Raw genomic sequence first — 20,221 nt, 5'->3', positions numbered from 1 at the left:
TCCCAGCGTGTTACAACACAGGAGTGAGCGATCGTAAGGCGGGTCACAGCATGTTGTCGGCTTAATGGTGTCGGTGCGACATTGAGGCCGGGATTCTGGGGGCACCAACAATGAAGGCTACACAAATGCTGTGGCTTTGTTTACGGCTAGCGAGACACCAGCTGAGCCGCGCTTTTGTCTGAGAGAAGACGTCATCAATTCAGAGACGCCTCTAGCATCTGTCACCTACCGCAAGGCCCCTCATCAAGAGTGGGCTCTGGCAGTGTAGCCAGAGAGGCCTACAACGGCCCTCTTCATCAAGGCCCAAAACACAAACACCATGGAGGGGAACTGGGAAATCGAGTCCCATTGAGCCATATCGGTTACCTCTTGAGTTATATCACCTAACCCTGTGAGCCTGCGCATTTCCATCTCTATGTCTCTCCCATCCGCTATTCGTGTTGGCCCACTGCTAGCAGATAACCAATCAATGCATTTACGCATTCGGTGCGAAAATCCACGGCGAGCTCTCCACCTTACCGCCCTCTCATTCGCCAGCGCTTGCAAATCCGTCCCCTGGGACTGGGATCACCATGGTACTAGCAACCAAGTGTCCCAAGATTGTAGCGCCTAAGCCCGGGGAAGGACTAGCCATGGAACGCTTGGCGTCTGCTTGACCACTCGACGTCCGCCTTCTTCAAGAATTGTGACCTTCAGGATTCGTAAAATGTCGGACTCAATGCTCCAACTTATTCTGCCCTCATAACTGATGAAACCCGGAGAAGCCCATTCGCCAGCAAGTTCCGTCGTTGCTTATTTACCGTATTCATTTGCGACCGCCTCCATGTCGGACAGCGAGTCGCGCTGCACAGCTTCACAAGAGCCCGCTGCAGGAGAGACTTGTTGCTGCAGGAAGTGTGCAAACACGTCCAAAAAGGGGGGGAGACGACACCATCGCAAATCGCGGCTCGGTTGCAAGACGTGCAAGAGGAGAAAAGTCAAGGTACGTCTCCCCCACCGCTTGCTTGCATACCTAGCAAAAGCAACTGCCAAGCTCACAATCACCGTGCAGTGTGATGAAGCCAAACCAGAGTGCGGCAACTGTCAACGTTTTGGAGTTGCCTGCGACTTTCTGCCAACGGCCATTTTCAAGGCCCAGACGAAGCATACCGAGGAGCCCCAGATCCCTGAATTAAGACGGAGGGGCCGGCCCCGATCAGACTGGAGCTCCTGGGCCGAACAGGTCCACTCCGGTTCGCCTTCAGCGCAAAGTCCCGAAGTGGGATCCGGAATCACCTCACAAACCCCGCCGTCAACGCAACCGTCAGAGTTTTCAAACTCACTCACAAATCTTCTTGATGTCGAGAATATTGAGCTCTTTCACATTTTCATGGTCCATACGGCACCTACCTTAGGGGACAGCTCTAAATTCTACCGGGATAAAGCACCCGCCCTCGGCTTCCGCCATCCTTGTGTCCTCAACGGCATGCTGGCCCTGGCCGCCCTTCATCAGGTCAGGTTACAACCCGAGGATGCCTTTCGCTTCCTCGCACTGGCCGACCGGCACTCTACTACTGCCTTGCAGCAGGCCACCGATCTTCTCCCGTTCATCAGCCGGGAAACGTGCAAGCCCTGTACATGGTTACCGTAATGATCTGCTTCACAGCGTTTGCCAGAGGTCCCAGTCCTGGGAATCTTTTAGTAGTCGCAGGAAATGGAGAGGTACCCTGGGTGTCGCTCATCTCTGGGGTGCGCTTTGTTGTCGATACACTTGGGTGGCCAACCATCCTGACAGGCGTCCTCGCCCAAGAACCAGAGCCCGAAGCCGCAGACATAGCAACTCAGCATCAAGTTTCAGCTTTACCTTCTTTCGGGGAAAAACCCCGAGGCTATGGATGAAGTTTCGGGTCTCGGGGGCCTTTTTAAAAAAAAAAAAAAAAGACGGTTTACCAACACGACATCAATGCTATCGAATGCATTCCCGGACGACTTTGGAACCATGAACGAGCCAAAGTCGGTCATCAAGGGGGAAGGTGCAGCATGGGGGATCAATAGCTATATCAAGAATCCAAACGGGTTTGGGTGAGAGCGGACTTGGAAGGAAAAGAACCCATCCGCTGGAATCCTCTCCGGCACCTTTGCTGTTTGTTGCGGAACTTCCACGGGACTGGTTCATAGATGGATGGGGTAAGCATATACTGAACGAGGTACGCCAGGCCTCCGAGGCAGCACATAAGTGGCTTGCATGGCCCACGGCCGTCATTCAAGAGTCCTTCGTTTAAGACAAAAGCAGGCCTTTTAATACAGGTGACCATGATCGGGATAAACGTTGAAAACTTGTTTAGATATTTCTATCTAGTTGGCAGCAGTCGGGAAGCTTGAATCCACCTCTCATTCTGCGCTGGAACATAGCAGGGGGGGTCATACTTCGCCGAAAGCTTCTGCAAGAACTCAACGTTGGGCTTTGCCATAATTCGAGATTGGGTCTTGCGTGGGATCAGCATAATTGATGTAGACCCATGGTTGAAGCGCGTCAATCGATTTGGCAAACTCCTCCAGGGCTGCTTTCATCTCCAATCCCTTTTCGTGTAGCAGCGTCTCATGCTTGGGTTCCTGACGGTACAAGCGAGGAGCCACATGGGGGAGTCCCCTCGACCTGGTCGAGCCGAGGACATTACCACGACGAAACTCCCCGATCTCGGCGAAAAACTTTGGAATGGGCTGGAAAAGATTCTGGGTGCCCAGCTCGTTCGTCGACACAGTCTGGAGCATCTCGGCTACGAGTTTCTCGAGCAGCTCAGCAGACTTTCGAATGACACGCTCATCATTCTTGAAAGTCAAGGTAAACCAGACATTGCTGTGACGGATCTTGTTAGCATTACCTATACCAAGATTGAAGACGCTCGACTGACTGTAGGCTAGGAGGCAGAAGATAGTCATTTGACATGCTACCCACGGATCGGACCTTAATGTCGTTGAAGAGTTTTGGAGCTGCCAAGGCTTGGTCAAAAACCGGAGGTGCCTCCTTGCCACTTGTGTCAGCGATGACTTGGGCAACAAGGATGTCTGGAGACATTCCAGGATTGTAGGTGAAATTGATAAGGTACGCAGCCTCTGGATTCTTGTGGTGATTGCTGTGAAGTTCACCATGGCAGCCCCGACAGCCGCTGTGTGAGACTTTTCTGATGCACGTATACTTCCCCACAAAGGCTTCGAAGGGAATGTTTCGAGATCGAAGCGAGTGACGATACCGAAGTTGCCCCAGCCGCCCTTGGGCGCTTTGAGGAGGTCAGGATGACTGTATTTGTTGGCATTGATGATACTGCCATCGGCCAAGACGATTTCGGCGTTGACAACGCTATCACAGCCGAAGCCGTACAGGCCAGTGTAGTACGAATTGCCCCCGCCAGTCAGGAAACCACCGATGCCAACATTGCTATCGCGTCCTCCGGGCACGGCAACACCAGACCTTTCGAGAGCGAGAAATGCATCACCCCATCTAGAAGCAGGCTCGATCGAGGCGATATCTGTCTCCGTGTTGTATGTCGTAGCTTTCGGATAGCCAAGATCAATAGTCACACCGCCGTCGATGTTATTGCCTCCTGCCCGATGACTGTGTCCTCCGCTGCGGACAGCAAAGTTACTCGTCGTATTCTGACCGAGGACACGGACTACCGTGGCGGCATTCTGTGCATTGTTCGGTCGAGCTATGCAAGCGGGTCGAAGTCTCGAGCTGCTTGACCACCATGACTCGAGGCAGGCTTCGTATGCTGCGTCGGCCACAGCAAGGACCTGGTCCCCAAGCCCCGCCGAGAGGAGCGCCTCGCACTATAAATTGAAGGTGTCAAAAATTTCTCTCATTCAGTGGTGAGAAACGTTAAGGCGGCGCTGAGGACTCACAGCTTCCACCCCTTCGTCGCTACAATCGCGTGCAGCAAGAGACATAGTAGCAGATAGCAACAGAGCTAGACGATGGGCAAGGAACATTGCTTTCAGTCAGGTAGCGGAACGAGGTCGATAGAAATCAATGCCAGCTGGACATATATGATCAAAGACGTCTTGCCGATGCATGCCCCCAACGTCTTTTGTATGCATGCAGCACGGCACGGTATCGGAGTATCCGGAGCATTTGGGTCCTCTTGACATGAACCCCTGTAGCGACCTGCGCCGCGGAAGCTATCCGGCAGCTGCCAGTCTCCGATGCAGTGACGAGGATAAGGGCGAGCAATGGCGACTTTGAGCGATCCTTGTCTCGGCTCCAGCTTGCAAAGCAAAACTGAACCCGAAGTGTTCCAGGTAGAAATGTGCTGCGGCTACAATTGCGGCAGCACGGAATGATATTGTTCCAACAAATATACAGAAGAATAGACCATGTACGAAGAACAGGGTGTCAGGGTCTTCCAAACAAGAGCCGAACCGCGCCAGGCGACGCCTCTCTGAAGGAACATCCTGATCCTCACAGCGGTCTCCATGATGTTTATCTCGAACAGGTTTTGGTTGACATACACCATGAAACACACGCTCCTACAGCTCCACAATTCAGTTGCTGTTCATAGCCTGCTAAGTAAGCTGGCCGATGCATACGGCTTTACAGCTTGCGGAGAGACTCGCGGAATGCACGGCGAGCCTTGCGGCCGCGCTGGCGGCGGCGGCGAGTGCGTGTGCAGACCTCTTCATAGTCACCACCCGAGCCGGAGCCCGAACCGGGGGCGGCGGTGGGGCTGGCGGCTTCGGTGGTAGCGACATCGCTCGGAGCAGCAAAGACAGGCTCGCTCTCGACAGGGGTGGCAGCGACAGTGCTGGTGGCAGAGGGAACTGGCCCACTCTCGCCAGGAGCAGGATCAGCGGAACCGACGCTGTGACCACCAGTCCAAACGGCTGGGCCAGGCATAGGATAATCCTTCACACCTCCATAGATGGAAAAGTTGAACGAGGGGTCATCCTTCTTGTAGGCACCAGGGAACTTGACAGTGGGGCCCGGGGTGCCGTTGCCACCGCCAGTGACCTTGACTTGAACACAACTGTCACACCGTCAGTTTCCGCTAGTCCATCTAGAAGAACTGCAATAGCGTACGTGTAGTAGAACTCAGCCTGCCCAACATGAGCACCGTGGACTCCTTTACAAGTCATTGTTAGCTGCCGTTGACCTGTTAAGATATGGGTTGATAGTGGGCATACCAATGTGTTCCGGCCGGATCAGATACTCTCCGTCAGGAGTATCCTTGGGAATGGTGAACTCGATCGTGTCCTTGTCCCATGTGCACCAAGCATCCTTGGTGAAGTCGCCGCTGGCGTTGCAAACGCTCTCCTCGAAGATCTTGAACCATTCTCCATTACCTTCATAGGCCTTGGCCGTGGCAGGGGCCTTGGACATGTAGACGAGGGCAGGGCCGGGGTGCTGCATGGTGGCCCCAACAGCGAGTTTTACAGCAAGCTTGGAGCCCGCCTTTACCTCGGCAGTGCCAGTTTGGCCAGCAAAGGTGAACGCACCCTTGTTGCAACGGAAGTCGTTGACGTCGGGCGTCATGTCGTCACGGACATTCTCCCACTTGGTGGGGTTGTACTTGGCCGGACGAGTGTTGGACCGGACAAACTCATTGCTGCGAGTCTCGACACCATCGATGATGAGCTTGTCGAAGAAATAGTGAGCGGACGCGAGGGGCGTCAAAGCCGCGACGGCAAGGATGGAGAACCTCATTGTTGCAGTAGATGCGGAGGGTAAATAGCCGTGGCAGACTTTTCGGTGATAGTTTTTGATTCTTGCTGAAGATGACTTCGAGTCGAACAAACGTAAACGGCTAGCGTGTTATTGGAAAGGAAAGTAATATAGTGTAAAAGAATGTGATAAAAAAAAACGAAAGAGTGTAGCAAAGAACTGGTAATGCTCTGAGACCAAAGCAGAGACGTGTTGGAGTCGGATCTGGAGCTCTTCTATATCTTTTCTCTTCGCCCCCTACCATTGGCGCTCGCTCTATAACCTGGGTTGACGAAGAGATCGCTGCCCTTCATCTCGGCATCATTTTGGCGATGCATAACAAATCTGATTTCGATTCTAGCCACTCCAGGGGCCTGCTCCACGGTACAAGAGACACCTGTTTTCCGATTCGCGGGACTCGTAAGTCTAGGCCGGCACACGGGCTAATGTCCTGTCCCTCCTATTTCCGCGCCCCCCAGAAAGCGTGTCACTAACCGCTTGCGAAGGTTGACTCGCCTCTTTGACTCAGCCCTATACCCAACTACTCAGGATCGTTTGGATCAGCCTCCCGCTCGTGCGTCACTCATGTGGAGGTGACCAAGCCAAAGGCGTTGTAACAAGCTCGCTTGCAGGGACACCTCCTGCTGTCTTGAAACATCTGAAACATCGAGGCGCGAATAGCAATTAAATCCCAGGTCAAGGGGGATGATCTTGAGCTGGCCAAGTTGGCCTCAAGGATTATCGTCCAGCAGTATCATGTAGATAAAGTCCTCTGGCAAAATAGGAAAGCACTCGGTTCTTCGCGTCGTTTATGATATCGGGCGAGAATCTGAGAAGAAGAGCATTGGGCCTCGAGCTGTAGACTCTCAGCGCAGACTATGCCGCGCTTGAGGCAAGATTCTCTCTCTAATTTGAGGGCTTCGCCTGTTCAACGAAGGCTCGCTCAAGCAGCAATCTCGACTTTTGGAATCAACACAGTGGAGAGCTGACTGGAATAGTCGACAATTTACCAATTCCATCTGTATCATATTACAAACCTGGGCAGAACACCTCGCTGCTGGTCAATGAGAAGTAATATCCGACGTGGGTGTGGGTCTTGAGCCTGCGCTTGAGGTCAGTTCGAGAGTCAGCTTGTCAAAATTTGACCGTTGTGAGGTGGTCGAGGCTTACATGTGCATGACGGGAACAGGCCCATTGCAAGTAAGGTTGTCAAATTGACATGACGGTTCCACGGCAATTCTCGACTTTATTATTGTGCCTCAGTGTGCAAGAGAAGTGGCCTTCCCAGCAGAAGAAAATATCCATCCAGACCGCCGGCTCATCCGTCATAACTTTTGTTCGCCCCATGCCATACTGACGCCTACACCTGACAACACGGACAGAAAACATCCGTAAAAGAAAGTAATAATGGCGGTCAGCCTGTTCAAGGAATATTGTCGTCGCCGAACGCGCCATTAACATCAAAGCTCGAGTTGAAACCTTGACTTGCGGACTAGTTGGGTCAGTCAATCAATCTCACGCATCCAGGTCAAAGCACGGAAATGGGTGTGCGCAACGCAACACTGGTGTCTAAACTTACCAGATCGCCCCAGTCCCAATCGCTCATCTTGTCGAAGCCCCCCAGATCGTCAAAATCGATGTCCTGCGCCATGTCAAACGCTATCTCGCCCGCTACAGACGTCTCCTCACACCCAGCCAGCGTCTTCAGCCAGTCGTGACACTTGCTGATTTCGGTCTCGACTGCCTCCACCGTGAACGCGTCCGTCTCTTCGGATGAAAGGCCTCTTTCAAAGCAATCAATCTGAGCGGATAGCCACACGAATGCGAGATAACTCTTCATATTAGTGTCTCCTGCGCGCACGCGCTTGGCGCACCAAGGCTTCACAGCATCGATCGTCTCGCGCAGCTCGGCGGTGCCTCCGCCTACCGCGCCAGTGGCGTGGAAGCCGCTATTTCTCGGAGGACCAGTAGGTATTCCATGCCGAGGATCATCCCCCCTTGCACCATTGTTGAGCGGTAGCTGCCCCGCGCAGTTGACGAAGAGGCGTTGTACGTCCATGTCCGAGCGTGTGGTGGCTGGCGAGGATAGGCGTGCGAGAGACTTCGGCGCAACGAACATACTGTTGGCGAGAAGGAGGCACGTGTCGACACATACCTTGCGAGAGAAGTAGTAGACGGGATTTCGCAGCGCCCGAGCGAGGGCTGGGCGGTGTAGGACGATGAAGAAGCGCCACGTAGTGTACTCGACGTAGCGCAGCTGGAAAGAGCTCAACTCGCCGGCCTCGTGAAGCTTCTTGAGCTGACGCATCATACCCTGGAGAGAGGCCGTCAAGTCGGCATTGACGCGCAGCGTTTCGTTGTACGAGGCGTTGGCGCGGATATCGTTAATGTGCTTGGCCACCACAAGACGGACCTGAAAGGTCTCGAGCATGGCCCGCGGCACCGACATGTGCGTATAGACCTCGGACGGCTTGGGTACCGGAAAGGCGGACTCGGCGTCCTCAATGAGCTGTTCATCGTCGACGTTGGCCGGTGGTTCCGTATCGTAATCCATAGGAGATATGAGGGGCGGTCCGCCTGAGCTGATGCTGGACGCCAGGAGGATCTCCAGGATAGTGGCCCAGAGGCGGCGGCGCATCTCGGCACGGAATGCCGACATTTTGGCGATGCACTTAGGGTCTTCATGCAGTCCCATGTACATTGCCGTGCGCAGCAGAGCGCCAGCGCTAATCCATGTGAGATCTGAGCCGACATTGGTAGTGTTCTTGGCAAGGTGTAGTAGGCATAGTATTTGCAGGCCGACAATAGACATTTTGGACTTCTCGCACGGCAGCATGAGCCAGACTTGAGCTTCATAGATCCATTGAGTGGCTATGGTTCGCAAGGAGAACGTGTCGTCCTGGAAAGCGGCACCTATGGCCATGCAGAGCTGTAGAAGTACCACGAAAGATTCGTTGGCAGCTGAAGGATCGACCCAGTATCGTTCATATTCGGCTTTGAAGGATGGTATGTGGACGACTCTGTACACTGATTCGAATGTTCGCAAGTATGCGTCGACGAGTTGGTCCGCCAGGTCTTTTTGGGGTATACTCTTTCCGATGATGATGCTCGTCAGAGCTGGTACACGCTGGCCTTTGATAAGCCTGCCGAGGCTCTTGCACCTCTCCATGTCTTGGTACATCTTTGATGTCTTATCGGCCTCGACGCCATGAAGGAACTTGAAAATTCCTTCCACCTGCAGCTGGTCAGCTCCTTTTGAGGAGATGAAATACGAGGCCTTGACTTACCATCGTCACCCCGTTGGCCCAATGGCTGGGGCCAAATAAACGCGTTTTGTTGACAAGGCCACGATGAGTGTGATCGTCTTCGCGTGGCTCGTCCCTGCACATGGCAGCGCAGTCTCGCGACGCATCATTCTTCTGGAGTGCCACGTTGAGCTGCTGTTCCAGCTGTTTGACCCGGTCGAGGAGAGCAGTGACCGTGGGGGACGTGCTAGGGAGGCTCTCCGGGGTCAAGATCGGTTCATGGTCCGGCCTGTTTGAGGGGTAGGAGGTAAACCAGCCGGGATCTGTGTGAGGGGGGATAGAGCCCGAGGCTGAGACGTGGGAGGGCCGAACAACATCTGGCAGAACGTGGTCGGAAGCAGTGGAGGCGGGATTGGTTGTGGCCGGCGCGACTTGTCTCGGCGCCACTGGTCGTTTTGCTGTCAGCGGCTGGGGTGCGTATGTGCAGACAGTCGACCGTGACCGTGTACAGGTCGCACATGGCATGGTTCTATCGCACCTGACCTTTCGCATACGGCATTGCTCGCAGGCCAGGGCCGGACGTCGGCGTTTTCTTTCGGCCTGGGAAGGACGGATGCCGCCCAGCTCGGTTGTGGGCATGGGCATGGTGAATAGAGCTGAGAGGCCGACGACCGAATTTTGTTGGAGAATCTGCGATGTGTTCCAGGCCTGAAGAGCTCAGGCCTTCACACGTAGCAGTGTAATGCCGTGAATATGCTGGCTTAGATGTCTACGTGAGATATCACCAGAGAGTGGAGGCGAGAACATGAATGAGATTCGACATCCGAAAGTAGGTAGGTAGGAAAACTGGGCATGCGACTAGGCACCCGCGCCAGCAACGATCAACTAACCCTGAACCAGACGGCAATTGCGTTTGGAGACTTAACCAATCTGATAAGAAATCTATGAAGACTTTTTGCGGGCGCCGTGGCTAGAGTGTCTGAGTCCATCGCAATTGTTGCGATGAGCGTGTCAGTGGTGGGGATGTAACGCCGCTGGCTGTAACAGCGCGCCTTAGACCGAGCATTTAGGGTCTCCGATTGGACGAAAAGGCCGAGAAGTTGATCTGAATTCACCGAGATCCGTCGTTATCCCCGACTGGCCGAACCGCCCGAGCTCTTGATCAGCAAGAGTATCCTCAATGGCTCCGTCAATATCCGATCCATGGGTCGTACGAGACAAGTTTGGTCTTTGAAAGATGGGATGGGCAAAGTTAATATGGTAGTTAGATGGATCTCGAGCGTCAGTAAGGGCCTGGTGGCATGGACTCCGTCGCCAGAGCTGCCTACCTTACCTAGAGCTACGCGATCGCCGGCAGAGGACGTATCGCAGATGATGCCCCACGCCCGCCTTCTTGACGGCCCGAAGAGTGGCGTCGCGCTTTCAAACCTCGATACGGCACGGTCACGGGCTTGGCGGATACCTTCGGCACGCCGGCCGCCGGGGACATGTTCCCACCACGTTGAACCGCTCGTTGGCAATTCAGCCAAGCTGAGCAAAGTCCACCGGTGCACTAGAGTCATTCAAGACCGGGCTCCCAGGTGTGACGTCTTTGCCTTCAACCCGAGCGGCGGCTTGAGGCAACTGAAGATGGACCGCTCTATCACAGCTCCCAACCTTGGACGCGCGAGGCTGGCGACTGCGACTGGGCGATCCGACGTCACCGTATGGCAGTATCTCGGTTCGTGAAACCAGCGGAGGCCAATTGCCAGAGCCAAACAGCACTTGAGTGGTGCGCTGTCGATCTCGATCGCCAAGCCACTCGACGCCGACATGATGTCAAGGGGGTCAGGCCCCCTGCCAACAACCAGACCTTCGCCAACCCCAGACGCGTTCTCGCACACCCACGTCGTCTACGGTGTGGCGGCCATTCAACAAGCCACATAGGTCCAGCCTTTCCGAACCCACGTTGCGACATGGTCATCTGTCGGCGGTGGCTTGGCCGTTAAATCGCGATGGCCGTGTTGTTTGTGATCCTCTTGGCAAGATGGCCAGCGTGAGCAAGCAAGCCAACATGCAAGCTGGGCAGTGTTGTAATAGCGGGGAAGCCAGACGGTCACTCAACGTCATATGCTAACAGTCCTGGCGAAGGTATATGAGCCTGGGATTCTGCTCTACAGCACCGTTTTCTTGCAAATCAATCTACAACTCTGAACGCTCACAATATCATTCACGAAACCTCTCTTCAAACATCTATTCACAATGTCTGCCGCCGGTGCCAAGTCCGTCATTTCCAACGACATGCAGGAGTTGGGTCAGGGCAAGGAAGACATCTCCAACAAAATCTCTGGCCACAAGGCCAACCTCTCCAACCCCAGTACGTGGACATAGGTCCTAGCTCAGCTTACGGGGAATCGCCCACTGACAAGGGTAGACACGAGCGAGGAGTCCAAGGAGAACAGCAGAAAGGCGATCGAGGAGCTCGGCGGACCTGACAACCACTACGGCAAGGAGGACGGCCCACGCAGTAAGAGCGCGGCCGATGCATTGGAGGGCAGCCGCGTCGTTTAGACACTTCTCTCGGAAGAGAATCCCGTTGTTGTTCAGATACGTTGTTCAGATACTGAGTGTAATGATGCCATTTTATTTCCGATAGCCTGTTGTCGACAGTCTGACATAACAGGGTACCTGCCTGATAATTGCGTGACATCACCTGGATGAACAAAGTTTAGGTTTGCCCGTTTGCCCTGATTACCCTGTCTACGAGGATCATCCATTCCCGGCACGCCGTCAGTTTCTTCATCGACCCTTCGGCAAGGGTCACCAAGAGCTCAAGATACTTCGCGTCGTGCTTCGCTGGCAGAACGAGCGCCCCTTTACCACCGCCCACGTTCCCAGCTACGATGCGCACCCGATCAGCTTCGGCAACACCTACCCCAGGAATCCCCCACCGGGCGTGCGCCCCTAAATTCCGCCATGAGTCCATCTCAAGATCGCCAGCATAGATGGGGGAGGTCGTGCGTCCCAAGACCCTCCCCTCCCTCACTGCCTTGTCCATCATGGCCGTTCTCACGGCAACAAAGGGCTCAACTACGTGTTTACAGGCCATCTGTATTGATTTCGTCACGGCAGGTACCCAAGCCGGCAGACCGCCGGGCGTGCTAGGGTGTCCAGGAATTCTGAGGAGGACATCCCGCGGGACTCTTGTAATCACGTCAGCTGACGCATTGCCAAAGTATGGTGCCGCCTCTTCCTGTAAGGCATGTTGCCGCCATTGCATGATCAGACCCAGCGTCGCGACCTCGGGCGTGGCCATGGTATATGCCACTTCGTGCTTGTACCGCGCACGAGTGATGTAGGCCCACGTCAGGGCCGACAAGACGACGAAGACCGAGGGGGGTGCGTCGACATGGCTCACGAGGCGGATCATCTCACCGATATTCTTCAGCACGTCGACCTTGATCACGAATATGGCGCTCGTGTAAGGCCGGGCGGCCGGGGTAGGGGGGTTGAGCCGAGGCAGAGGTGTGGCGACTCTGTCGAAGAGCGTGTTCTCTGGAAAGAGGCCGAGCTCAGGGCACGAGGTGACCAGATCAGGCCAGGAAATGTCAGGCGCGATAGAAGCTGTCAATTTCGCTGGCTGGAAGGGCGTCATGGGCGGGGACAGTGAGTCGTGGACCCCGCAGGTTTCCGCAGCGATGCTGACCAGGACGGCACTTAGGCATGCGGCATCACCAATGGAGTGGTGGAGATGCATCCACAGGAGCAAACCGTCCTCCAGAAAGGTGACCTGCAGGCGAAAGGCCCTGGCACGAGGGAAGCTGTCGAGGTCGCCCAGCCCAAGAACGCGGTGCTTATCCAAGAAAAACCCCGGTGGCCACTGTAGACCTCGCAGTTCTTGGTAGGCACGAGGGAAATCATCACCCAGAGAATCAACAGGACGCTCCTCTACGGTGACCACTGAGGACTCGGTTTCGAAACAATTCGGAGGATTATATGCCAGATACAGCATCCCTGACTGTCTATCTAGATGAATCTCTGAGGCAATGGTTGGTTGCTTTTTCTGTAATCGAGACACGGCGGCCTGGAGGTGTTGCATGACCCCGGAGCGAGGATGGACGTTGTCGTAAGGGAAACAAAGGCAAGCGCTAATGTATTCGCGAGGAGCATTCTGGTTCCAAGAAGCCAGCTTCTCGTACACGGGAACGGTGAAATCGACCATGGTGGAAAAGAGTCGACGTCGTTTGCGATATTGCTCGATTTACGCACGCACACTGGAAAAGCGACCCAACCTATATATACGTATGTGAAAGGGGTGAATAAGTTCCACGATTTGGGCATCTGATCTTGATCATGGACCTGTGCAAGAGCGTAGTTCGGTAGCAGACGCCCCGAGGCTTCCACAAGCCATAGCTGGGTATACCAATGCCATTGTGTCGGCAACAATCGAAGCAGCTTTCGATCTGAATTCGATACAAGAGGTGTGGGAAGGAATAGTTACGATGTCGGGACGGGTCCGTTCAGAATTCAATACGTTGCGCCATGGGCAGCTCACAGAGATTGAATCGTGTGAATGTGGCGACAATCGATACCAAGCTCGTTGAATGGACACGGAGCCCTGTGTGGCCCAGAGACTGAACAGCCGTGCATGAATGGAAGACATGACTGTCGCATGTTGCAGAATGGCCGAGAATCACGAAGAAAGAATCCGAAGACTCACGAACGAGCGGCACTCACAATAAGCCGACATGGTGATCGTCAGGGTGGAAAGCGGTCAGCATCGAGGGGTCCTAGGTGGGGTAATTCTGCCACTCGTCCCACCTAAAATGTCATGAACAACGCCCTTCGCGTCGCCCTCCGTGACGCCCTTTCGATCGCCGGAGTCAGTCTAGCACAACCTTCTGATATATAAAGCATTGGTTTTAAGCTTTCGTCAAGAGCTTGATCTTCCTACTCACACAAAAATCGTCTACCCTCATCAAGCCACCCCTCCACCACCATGTCGCCCTGCACCATCCGCCACGCTCGTCGTGAAGGTATGTGTGCCTTGAATCAAGCTACTCTGTATTTCTACAGACCACGCACTGACCTGGACAGATGTTTCCACAATCCTGGAGCTCATCAAAGAGCTGGCCGACTACGAGAAGGAGCTCTCCGCGGTGCAGGCCACAGAAGAGACCCTCGCCAGCACCATTGCCTTTGCGCCCAGTGACTCCAACCTGTCCGCTCCGGGAGGCGCCGACTTGACGACACCTGCGCGACCGGCGCGCTGCCTGCTCGCCTTCGACGAGTCCAACACGCCCGTAGGCATGGCGCTGTACTTCTACAGCTACAGCACCTGGCGTGCGCGCCACGGCATCTGGCTCGAGGACCTCTACGTCCGCCAGACGGAGCGCGGCAAGGGATACGGCAAGAAGTTGCTCTCGGCGCTGGCGCGGGAGGTCGTGGAAACGGGCGGCGCCCGTCTCGAGTGGTCTGTGCTCAAGTGGAACGAACCGAGCATCCAGTTCTACAGGAGCATTGGTGCGCAGTCGATGGATGAATGGGTCACCATGCGCGTGGACGGCGACACCCTGCCCCGCCTCGCCGGGCTGGGAGCGCAGTAGCAGGGAAAATAATGTCCTTAGTAAATTGATACGCCTTGGTATTGTGTCTCATGCTTTGGTCTTCTTCTTGACCTCTCGATCAGGGCTCTGTGACCTCTGTCGAGTTGATGTAGCGCTGAAGCTGAGCTGGTGTGGCGACAGGAGGTTGGCCGCGTGTGCCCCACTGGAATGACTTTTTCAACGTAGTCGGATGTTGTTCGGCGAAGGAAGAAGATTCGTAAATCTGCCTGTATTGCCTCCGGAGCTGCCTACTGGACAGGGGTCGGATTCGGCTCTCCATGTCTCCGCCGTACGGTCCTACTTCTGGCTCGTCGACCAACCTGACATTCGTGACGGCCCGTGGCCTCTCCACCAAGGATGCGGGCCTGTCAGCATAGGGCGTCCAGTTCCAACTCTTTTGTGCAGGCTTGATTTCCGGTGTCTTGGAGTGCGCCAAAGGGCGCCGCGGCAGGGTTTTGTACTGGTCGACAGGTAGGTTTCCAAGGGCGGCCTGGGCCAGAGTATCCCACTCCGCTTTCGCTAGAGGTGGCATGACTCTGTCAGCCGCATGTTTCCACCACTTCTCTCTTCGGATGCGGAGTCTCCTCTCTGGCATGGGCCGGCCAAGGATGGTCTTGAGCGTGTCGAGGTCTCGCTCTGGGTTTAGATTGGTCAGGGGACTCTTCGACCAGGTTGCAGGTGTGGTGTGATCTTGGTGGCGTTTTTGCGATCGGAGATAGACGAGAAGATTTTCGGTATCCCAGTGGTCAGGTGTTCGCGGCTTCAGGGGCGGCTCTTTCTCCCTGCTCGCGGGCTTGTCGGTCGTGTTTATGGCGAGGTCCAGCTTGCTGAGGCGTGCCTCGAGCGCGGCCGTGTCCGAGGGCGGATCTTGGTAGAGAAGGTCGGCCATCAGTTCGCGGCGCCGCTTGCCAAGGCGCCCGAAGGCCAGGCGGAGGATGCGCTGCATGCGAGGAACATCGCCGGCGTTGGCGGCACGAAGTCGTCGAAGGTGCCTCTCACCTTCCCATAAAGCGGCCTTGGTGCGGCGTCTGGCTTCGCAGGCGGCTGTTTCGAGGCTATCGTTTGGTTTGCCGGTCCATCTCAAGCTTTTCAAGTAGCTTTTCGAAGATCGGAAGCGGTCCCGGATACGGTGGTACACGTACGGTCTGCATAGTTCGGGAAGGTATGAGGTCTCGCGGAGGAGGTGTCGGTAGAGATGTAGAGGAGGCACCGGTCGAGAGAGGGGCAGTCGAGACATGTTGTAGGTGTAAAAGGAGCTCAAGGAGCCCAAATCATGTGGGTGTGGTCATCAAAGGTGTCACCAAGACACATTCGTTCGCAAACCAGGCAAACCGATCGAGTGTTGAAATGGAGCCTGGACAGCAGGCGTCTAGATCAAAATGCTGCCGCCCTGCATAAGTCCCCTGAAGGCGCACAAGCAGCTTGAGTGGGGCGGGCCTAAAGCAAGACATTTGTGCACATGCACGTGCCAACTGCAAGCACTTCTGGGACGCTGCACGGCAGCACGTCTACAGGTAAGGTACCTACCTAGGGTACCTACCTAAGGCACCTTGTAAGGTACGATGTGTAGGCAGTAGGGTAGGTGCTCGCTCCCTGAAGGGTCACCAGGCCACGTCCCTGACGCGAAAGGACACGCCCTCAACACGCTCAAGACACGCAAACTCGCGAAACCGACACGTCTTGGGTTAATTGAAATTCCTCTTCTGGCCAAGCTCACGCGTCCAGCTCCATAGTTCCCATCTCCATCCATCCCCCCGTCTACCACATCTACGTCTCGTTTCTCGGCCAGACCCCGGCTCCAGAATCCAGAATTGACGACGGCCACGAAACAACCTTGCATCATTTCCTCCCCCTCAGCAACGCCGCCTTCACCGACAGCCTCAACTCACTCCGACGAACATCTCCACCCCCGCGCGGCACCCAGCATACTCACGTACACACACGCACAGTGGCTCCATGCGCTGATCTTCCGCCAAGGGACGATAATGTAGCTGACGCCAACCCGGGTACCTTTCCCTTTTCGCCTCGACTCGCATCCGAACTGCTGCCGCGCGACGCACCCGACGATTCCAAGAGGCTCCGGGCTTCTTCTGCTGCCTCTCTCCCTCCTGTCTTGCGAATTCATTCGGAGAGACGATTTCTACCCATTCACGACTGTGTTCTCGACGACAATCCGATTGTCCGCCACCATCTACATCTACATCACCTGTCGCGATATCCCCAAAACCTCCGCTATCCCTATCCTGCAGCCTCCGACGGCGCTATCCGCTCCTTCTTCCTCTAACTCCCCACGCACGTCACACTCGAACCCCCTTGGCTGGGCTATCGCCCTTCGCGCCCCCCTCACAGCCAATCCCTCCAACGATTAGACGCCGCACCCCCTCGACCCCCCCAGACTGAGCAACGTCGCGTCCGGTCCGATCTTCGTAATTGCCATTTTCCACTGACACCACAAGGTTGGCCTTGTCTTCGTTCACGATGCAGGCAGCATCTCAATCGAGACCCTCCTCACAGCAATCCTTCACCATGAGCCAACAATCCCAGCCGGGCCTGGCATCATCAGGGTACCGCCCTTACGACGGTGGCTCCAAGATGGCCGCGGCCGACCACCAGATCTACTCTGTATGTCTCCTCGCAAGAACGCTCCTTTTATGTCCCTTTTCCTGGATCGCGGGCTCTTTTTTTTTCCCTTGATTGACTAACATATACGAAAGGCCGTCTACTCTGGCGTCGACGTGTACGAAATGGAGGTCCAAGGTGTTGCCGTGATGCGCCGGCGCAACGACAGCTGGCTCAATGCCACCCAGATTCTCAAGGTCGCCGGCGTCGAAAAGGGAAAGCGCACCAAGATTCTCGAGAAAGAGATCCAGACCGGCGAGCACGAAAAGGTCCAGGGCGGCTATGGCAAATACCAGGGTACATGGATCAAGTTTGAGCGAGCCGTCGAGGTCTGCCGCCAATATGGCGTCGAGGAGATTCTTCGCCCTCTACTGACCTACGACATGGGCCAGGACGGCGGTATCGCTGGTCGCGGCGACATCAACACTCCGACAAAGGAGCAGGCCATGGCCGCCCAGCGCAAGCGCATGTACAACCTCGGCAACGAGGCCAGGGGCAACGGTCTCAGCGGCACCTTCTTCAAAAACATTTCCAGCACCGCATCGCATGCCGTGGCTGCTATCAGCAAAGCACGCTTCGAATCGCCGGGGCCCAGGAGCCGCAATGGCCCGACACGCGCCCCGAGTTTCAGTCGCCAGAGCTCGATGCAGAATGCAGACGATTTCCCCGGCAACTCGCAACAGAGCTTCGCCTCCGATTATGGTCAGCAGGCGAACTCGCAAATGTCGTCCCAACAGACACAGCCTTTTCCCGAACCGAGCGCAGAGCCGCCAAGGAAGCGACAGCGAGTCACAATGACCCCGGCCGACAGCTTTGGCTACACACATTCCAACATGGACATGCTCCAAGAGAACTTTCCCGGCTCGCCAACAGAACCTAACGAGTCCTTCATCTACTCACAAGCCGTCAGTAATGCGCAACCACACGACGGCTACAGCCCCTTGTCACCTCTGCCTTTCGAGGTCTCCCCCGATGCGGAACAAAAACGAAGCATGCTCATGGGTCTCTTCATGGATGCGGCCGCATCAGACCAGAACAAGCATGAAATGCTACGATCCTTTACCCCGGCCGAGCTCGACATGCCCATCGACCAGCAGTGCCACACTGCTCTGCATTGGGCAGCTACCCTGTCTCGCATGCATCTCCTGAAGACGTTGTTGAGCTACGGCGCTAGCCCTTTCCGCGTGAATGCAGCAGGCGAGACGGCTCTCATGCGGGCCTGTGTCGTGACGAATTCGATGGACCTTGGATCCTTCCCCGACTTGCTCGAGGTTCTCGGTTCGACCATTGAGGTTCGGGACGCAAAGGGACGCACTGCGCTACACCACATCGCCATGACAAGCGCCGTAAAAGGGCGAAACGCAGCCAGCCGCTACTATCTCGAGAGCTTACTGGAATGGGTCGTACGCCAAGGCAGCCAAGGCAGGGCAACGCTTTCAGACGCCGCAGCCAAAGGCCGCGATGCCGAAGGGGGCACGTCGGGCTCGCAGTCTCAGCAGCAAAAGATGGGCATCGGCCGCTTCATGATGGAGGTTGTTAACGTGCAAGACAACTCGGGCGACACGGCTCTGAATATTGCGGCGCGCATCGGCAACCGAAGCATCATCTCTCAACTTCTGGAAGTTCACGCAGATCCACACATCGCTAACAAGGCTGGTCTACGACCTCTCGACTTTGGCATTGGTGGTGACGCCGCAGAAGACAATATCAACGGTACGAATGGCGACGCGAACACAGAAAAGAACGGCGCTGCGCCCAGCAGTCAGAAGTCCCGCGAGAGCAGTGATGAGATCATCTCCTGTGAGTGCCCTGCCTTGATGCAAGCCTGTGAGGGTCAAGACTAATTCATTCAAGCAATAACACATCTCCTTCATGAAACCTCGAGCACATTTCAAGCGGAGATCAAGTCCAAGCAGGCCAGTATCGACTCGCTCCATGCGGTCCTCCGCACCTCGACGACTCAGCTCGCCGACGCCCGCCGCACCCTCGAGACCCTCCAGCAGACACATAAGAAGCAGCAGCTCGCTCGTCAAAAGGTTGCCAACCTGTCACACGCACGCGAGGATGAGCAGGTCCGTCTCATGCAAGAGCAAAAGCGCCAGGGCCGTCCCGATGCCCTCGCATCCGGAGCATGGGAGACCGAGCTGGCCGCCGTCCTTGAGGCCGCCAGCGAGAGCGGCGCCGATGGCGCTGCCGGCCTTCTGCCGCCCGGGGCGACGCTCAAGGCGCGATCCAAGGCCGTGGAGAACCGCAGAGACGGGCTGCGGAAGATGGCCCTTGCGTTGAAGGGGCGGAGTCGAGACGTCGAAGTCAAGTACCGCCGCGTCGTAGCCATGTGCACGGGCGTGCCCGAAGGCGAGGTGGACGCCATGGTTGACGGCCTGCTGAGGGCCGTCGAGAGCGAAAAGGGCGAGCTCGAAATTGGCCGGGTCAGGAGGTTCCTCGGCGGTGTCGAGAACGGTGTGTCCTAGAAGAGCCCCAAGACCGAGACGGCCGACATTGTGGAGTGGAAGGACCTGGTGAAGCAGCCACGGCCAATAGTGGCCTACAGCCGGGGACGAAAGACGACAGCGTGAACGTATATACGCCTTGCGCGAAAGGCGGCTCGGCGATGTATCTTGTTTGATTGTTTTTCTGGTGGCGTTTTGGATGGATCATTGGGCGGAAAGCACGTCCGAGACGGGTGGATGAGTCTTTTTTCTGTTTTTCTTTTTATGATACCTATCGGTAGATGCCTATACGGTGATCTTGGTGAATGCACTATTTCATTCTATGACGCAGTTTGCTACTGGGCCCGCCGCTGCTCGCCTTGAAACCTTTCAGTGCTACGTTCCTCCCTGCGCAAGCAGTGTGGTGTCGTTCCTTTAGGGGGGTTAATCAATCTGTCCATCAGACGTCATGAAGCCATGGACCAGGACCTGGAGATGAGCTGCAAGGGGACAGAATCGTCAGAACTGTCCAGTTGGCCCTCGCTGAGTAGTTCAACAGCTCTCCAGCTTCTTCCCTACTGTGACCAGAGTTAATTTGGATATTTTTGTTCAAGTCGCCAAAAAGTCTACTGTTAGTTTTCCGCATGGCCTCACATCTTCCCATCAAAG

At 55.6% G+C, this 20,221-nt stretch overlaps 8 protein-coding genes across 8 annotated transcripts; 3 read left to right on the top strand and 5 right to left on the bottom strand.

Annotated features, from left to right (window-relative positions):
• Positions 1–2,430: 2,430 nt before the first annotated feature.
• Positions 2,431–3,924, bottom strand: VDBG_08559 (6-hydroxy-D-nicotine oxidase; the record flags this gene model as incomplete). The annotated part of the gene is made up of 2 exons (XM_003001468.1): positions 2,431–3,807; positions 3,880–3,924. 2 exons carry the CDS (start codon positions 3,922–3,924, stop codon positions 2,431–2,433), a joined length of 1,422 nt encoding a protein of 473 aa, XP_003001514.1.
• Positions 3,925–4,567: 643 nt separating this feature from the next.
• VDBG_08558 (fungal cellulose binding domain-containing protein) lies at positions 4,568–5,677 on the bottom strand (the record flags this gene model as incomplete). Its single annotated transcript, XM_003001467.1, has 4 exons — positions 4,568–5,000; positions 5,054–5,096; positions 5,158–5,200; positions 5,282–5,677. 4 exons carry the CDS (start codon positions 5,675–5,677, stop codon positions 4,568–4,570), a joined length of 915 nt encoding a protein of 304 aa, XP_003001513.1.
• A 1,166-nt stretch (positions 5,678–6,843) lies between these two features.
• On the bottom strand, positions 6,844–9,564 carry VDBG_08557 (conserved hypothetical protein; the record flags this gene model as incomplete). The annotated part of the gene is made up of 3 exons (XM_003001466.1): positions 6,844–7,166; positions 7,254–8,909; positions 8,962–9,564. The coding sequence occupies 3 exons, from the start codon at positions 9,562–9,564 to the stop codon at positions 7,098–7,100; spliced, it is 2,328 nt and encodes a 775-aa protein (XP_003001512.1).
• Positions 9,565–10,869: 1,305 nt separating this feature from the next.
• Positions 10,870–11,630, top strand: VDBG_08556 (conserved hypothetical protein; the record flags this gene model as incomplete). Its single annotated transcript, XM_003001465.1, has 2 exons — positions 10,870–11,275; positions 11,333–11,630. 2 exons carry the CDS (start codon positions 11,161–11,163, stop codon positions 11,467–11,469), a joined length of 252 nt encoding a protein of 83 aa, XP_003001511.1.
• VDBG_08555 (conserved hypothetical protein) lies at positions 11,627–13,120 on the bottom strand (the record flags this gene model as incomplete). The annotated part of the gene is made up of 1 exon (XM_003001464.1): positions 11,627–13,120. The coding sequence occupies one exon, from the start codon at positions 13,118–13,120 to the stop codon at positions 11,627–11,629; it is 1,494 nt and encodes a 497-aa protein (XP_003001510.1).
• Positions 13,121–13,897: 777 nt separating this feature from the next.
• Positions 13,898–14,504, top strand: VDBG_08554 (N-acetyltransferase ats1; the record flags this gene model as incomplete). The annotated part of the gene is made up of 2 exons (XM_003001463.1): positions 13,898–13,925; positions 13,975–14,504. The coding sequence occupies 2 exons, from the start codon at positions 13,898–13,900 to the stop codon at positions 14,502–14,504; spliced, it is 558 nt and encodes a 185-aa protein (XP_003001509.1).
• Positions 14,505–14,583: 79 nt separating this feature from the next.
• On the bottom strand, positions 14,584–15,741 carry VDBG_08553 (conserved hypothetical protein; the record flags this gene model as incomplete). The annotated part of the gene is made up of 2 exons (XM_003001462.1): positions 14,584–15,559; positions 15,647–15,741. 2 exons carry the CDS (start codon positions 15,739–15,741, stop codon positions 14,584–14,586), a joined length of 1,071 nt encoding a protein of 356 aa, XP_003001508.1.
• Positions 15,742–16,982: 1,241 nt separating this feature from the next.
• Positions 16,983–19,594, top strand: VDBG_08552 (start control protein cdc10; the record flags this gene model as incomplete). Its single annotated transcript, XM_003001461.1, has 3 exons — positions 16,983–17,126; positions 17,219–18,923; positions 18,978–19,594. The coding sequence occupies 3 exons, from the start codon at positions 16,983–16,985 to the stop codon at positions 19,592–19,594; spliced, it is 2,466 nt and encodes an 821-aa protein (XP_003001507.1).
• Between the last annotated feature and the right edge of the window lie 627 nt (positions 19,595–20,221).

The sequence above is a fragment of the Verticillium alfalfae genome, genomic scaffold (genome assembly GCF_000150825.1).
Source record: "Verticillium alfalfae VaMs.102 supercont1.12 genomic scaffold, whole genome shotgun sequence".
Classification (NCBI taxonomy): Eukaryota; Fungi; Ascomycota; class Sordariomycetes; order Glomerellales; family Plectosphaerellaceae; genus Verticillium; species Verticillium alfalfae.
This window is presented reverse-complemented; position numbering and strand designations above follow the sequence as displayed.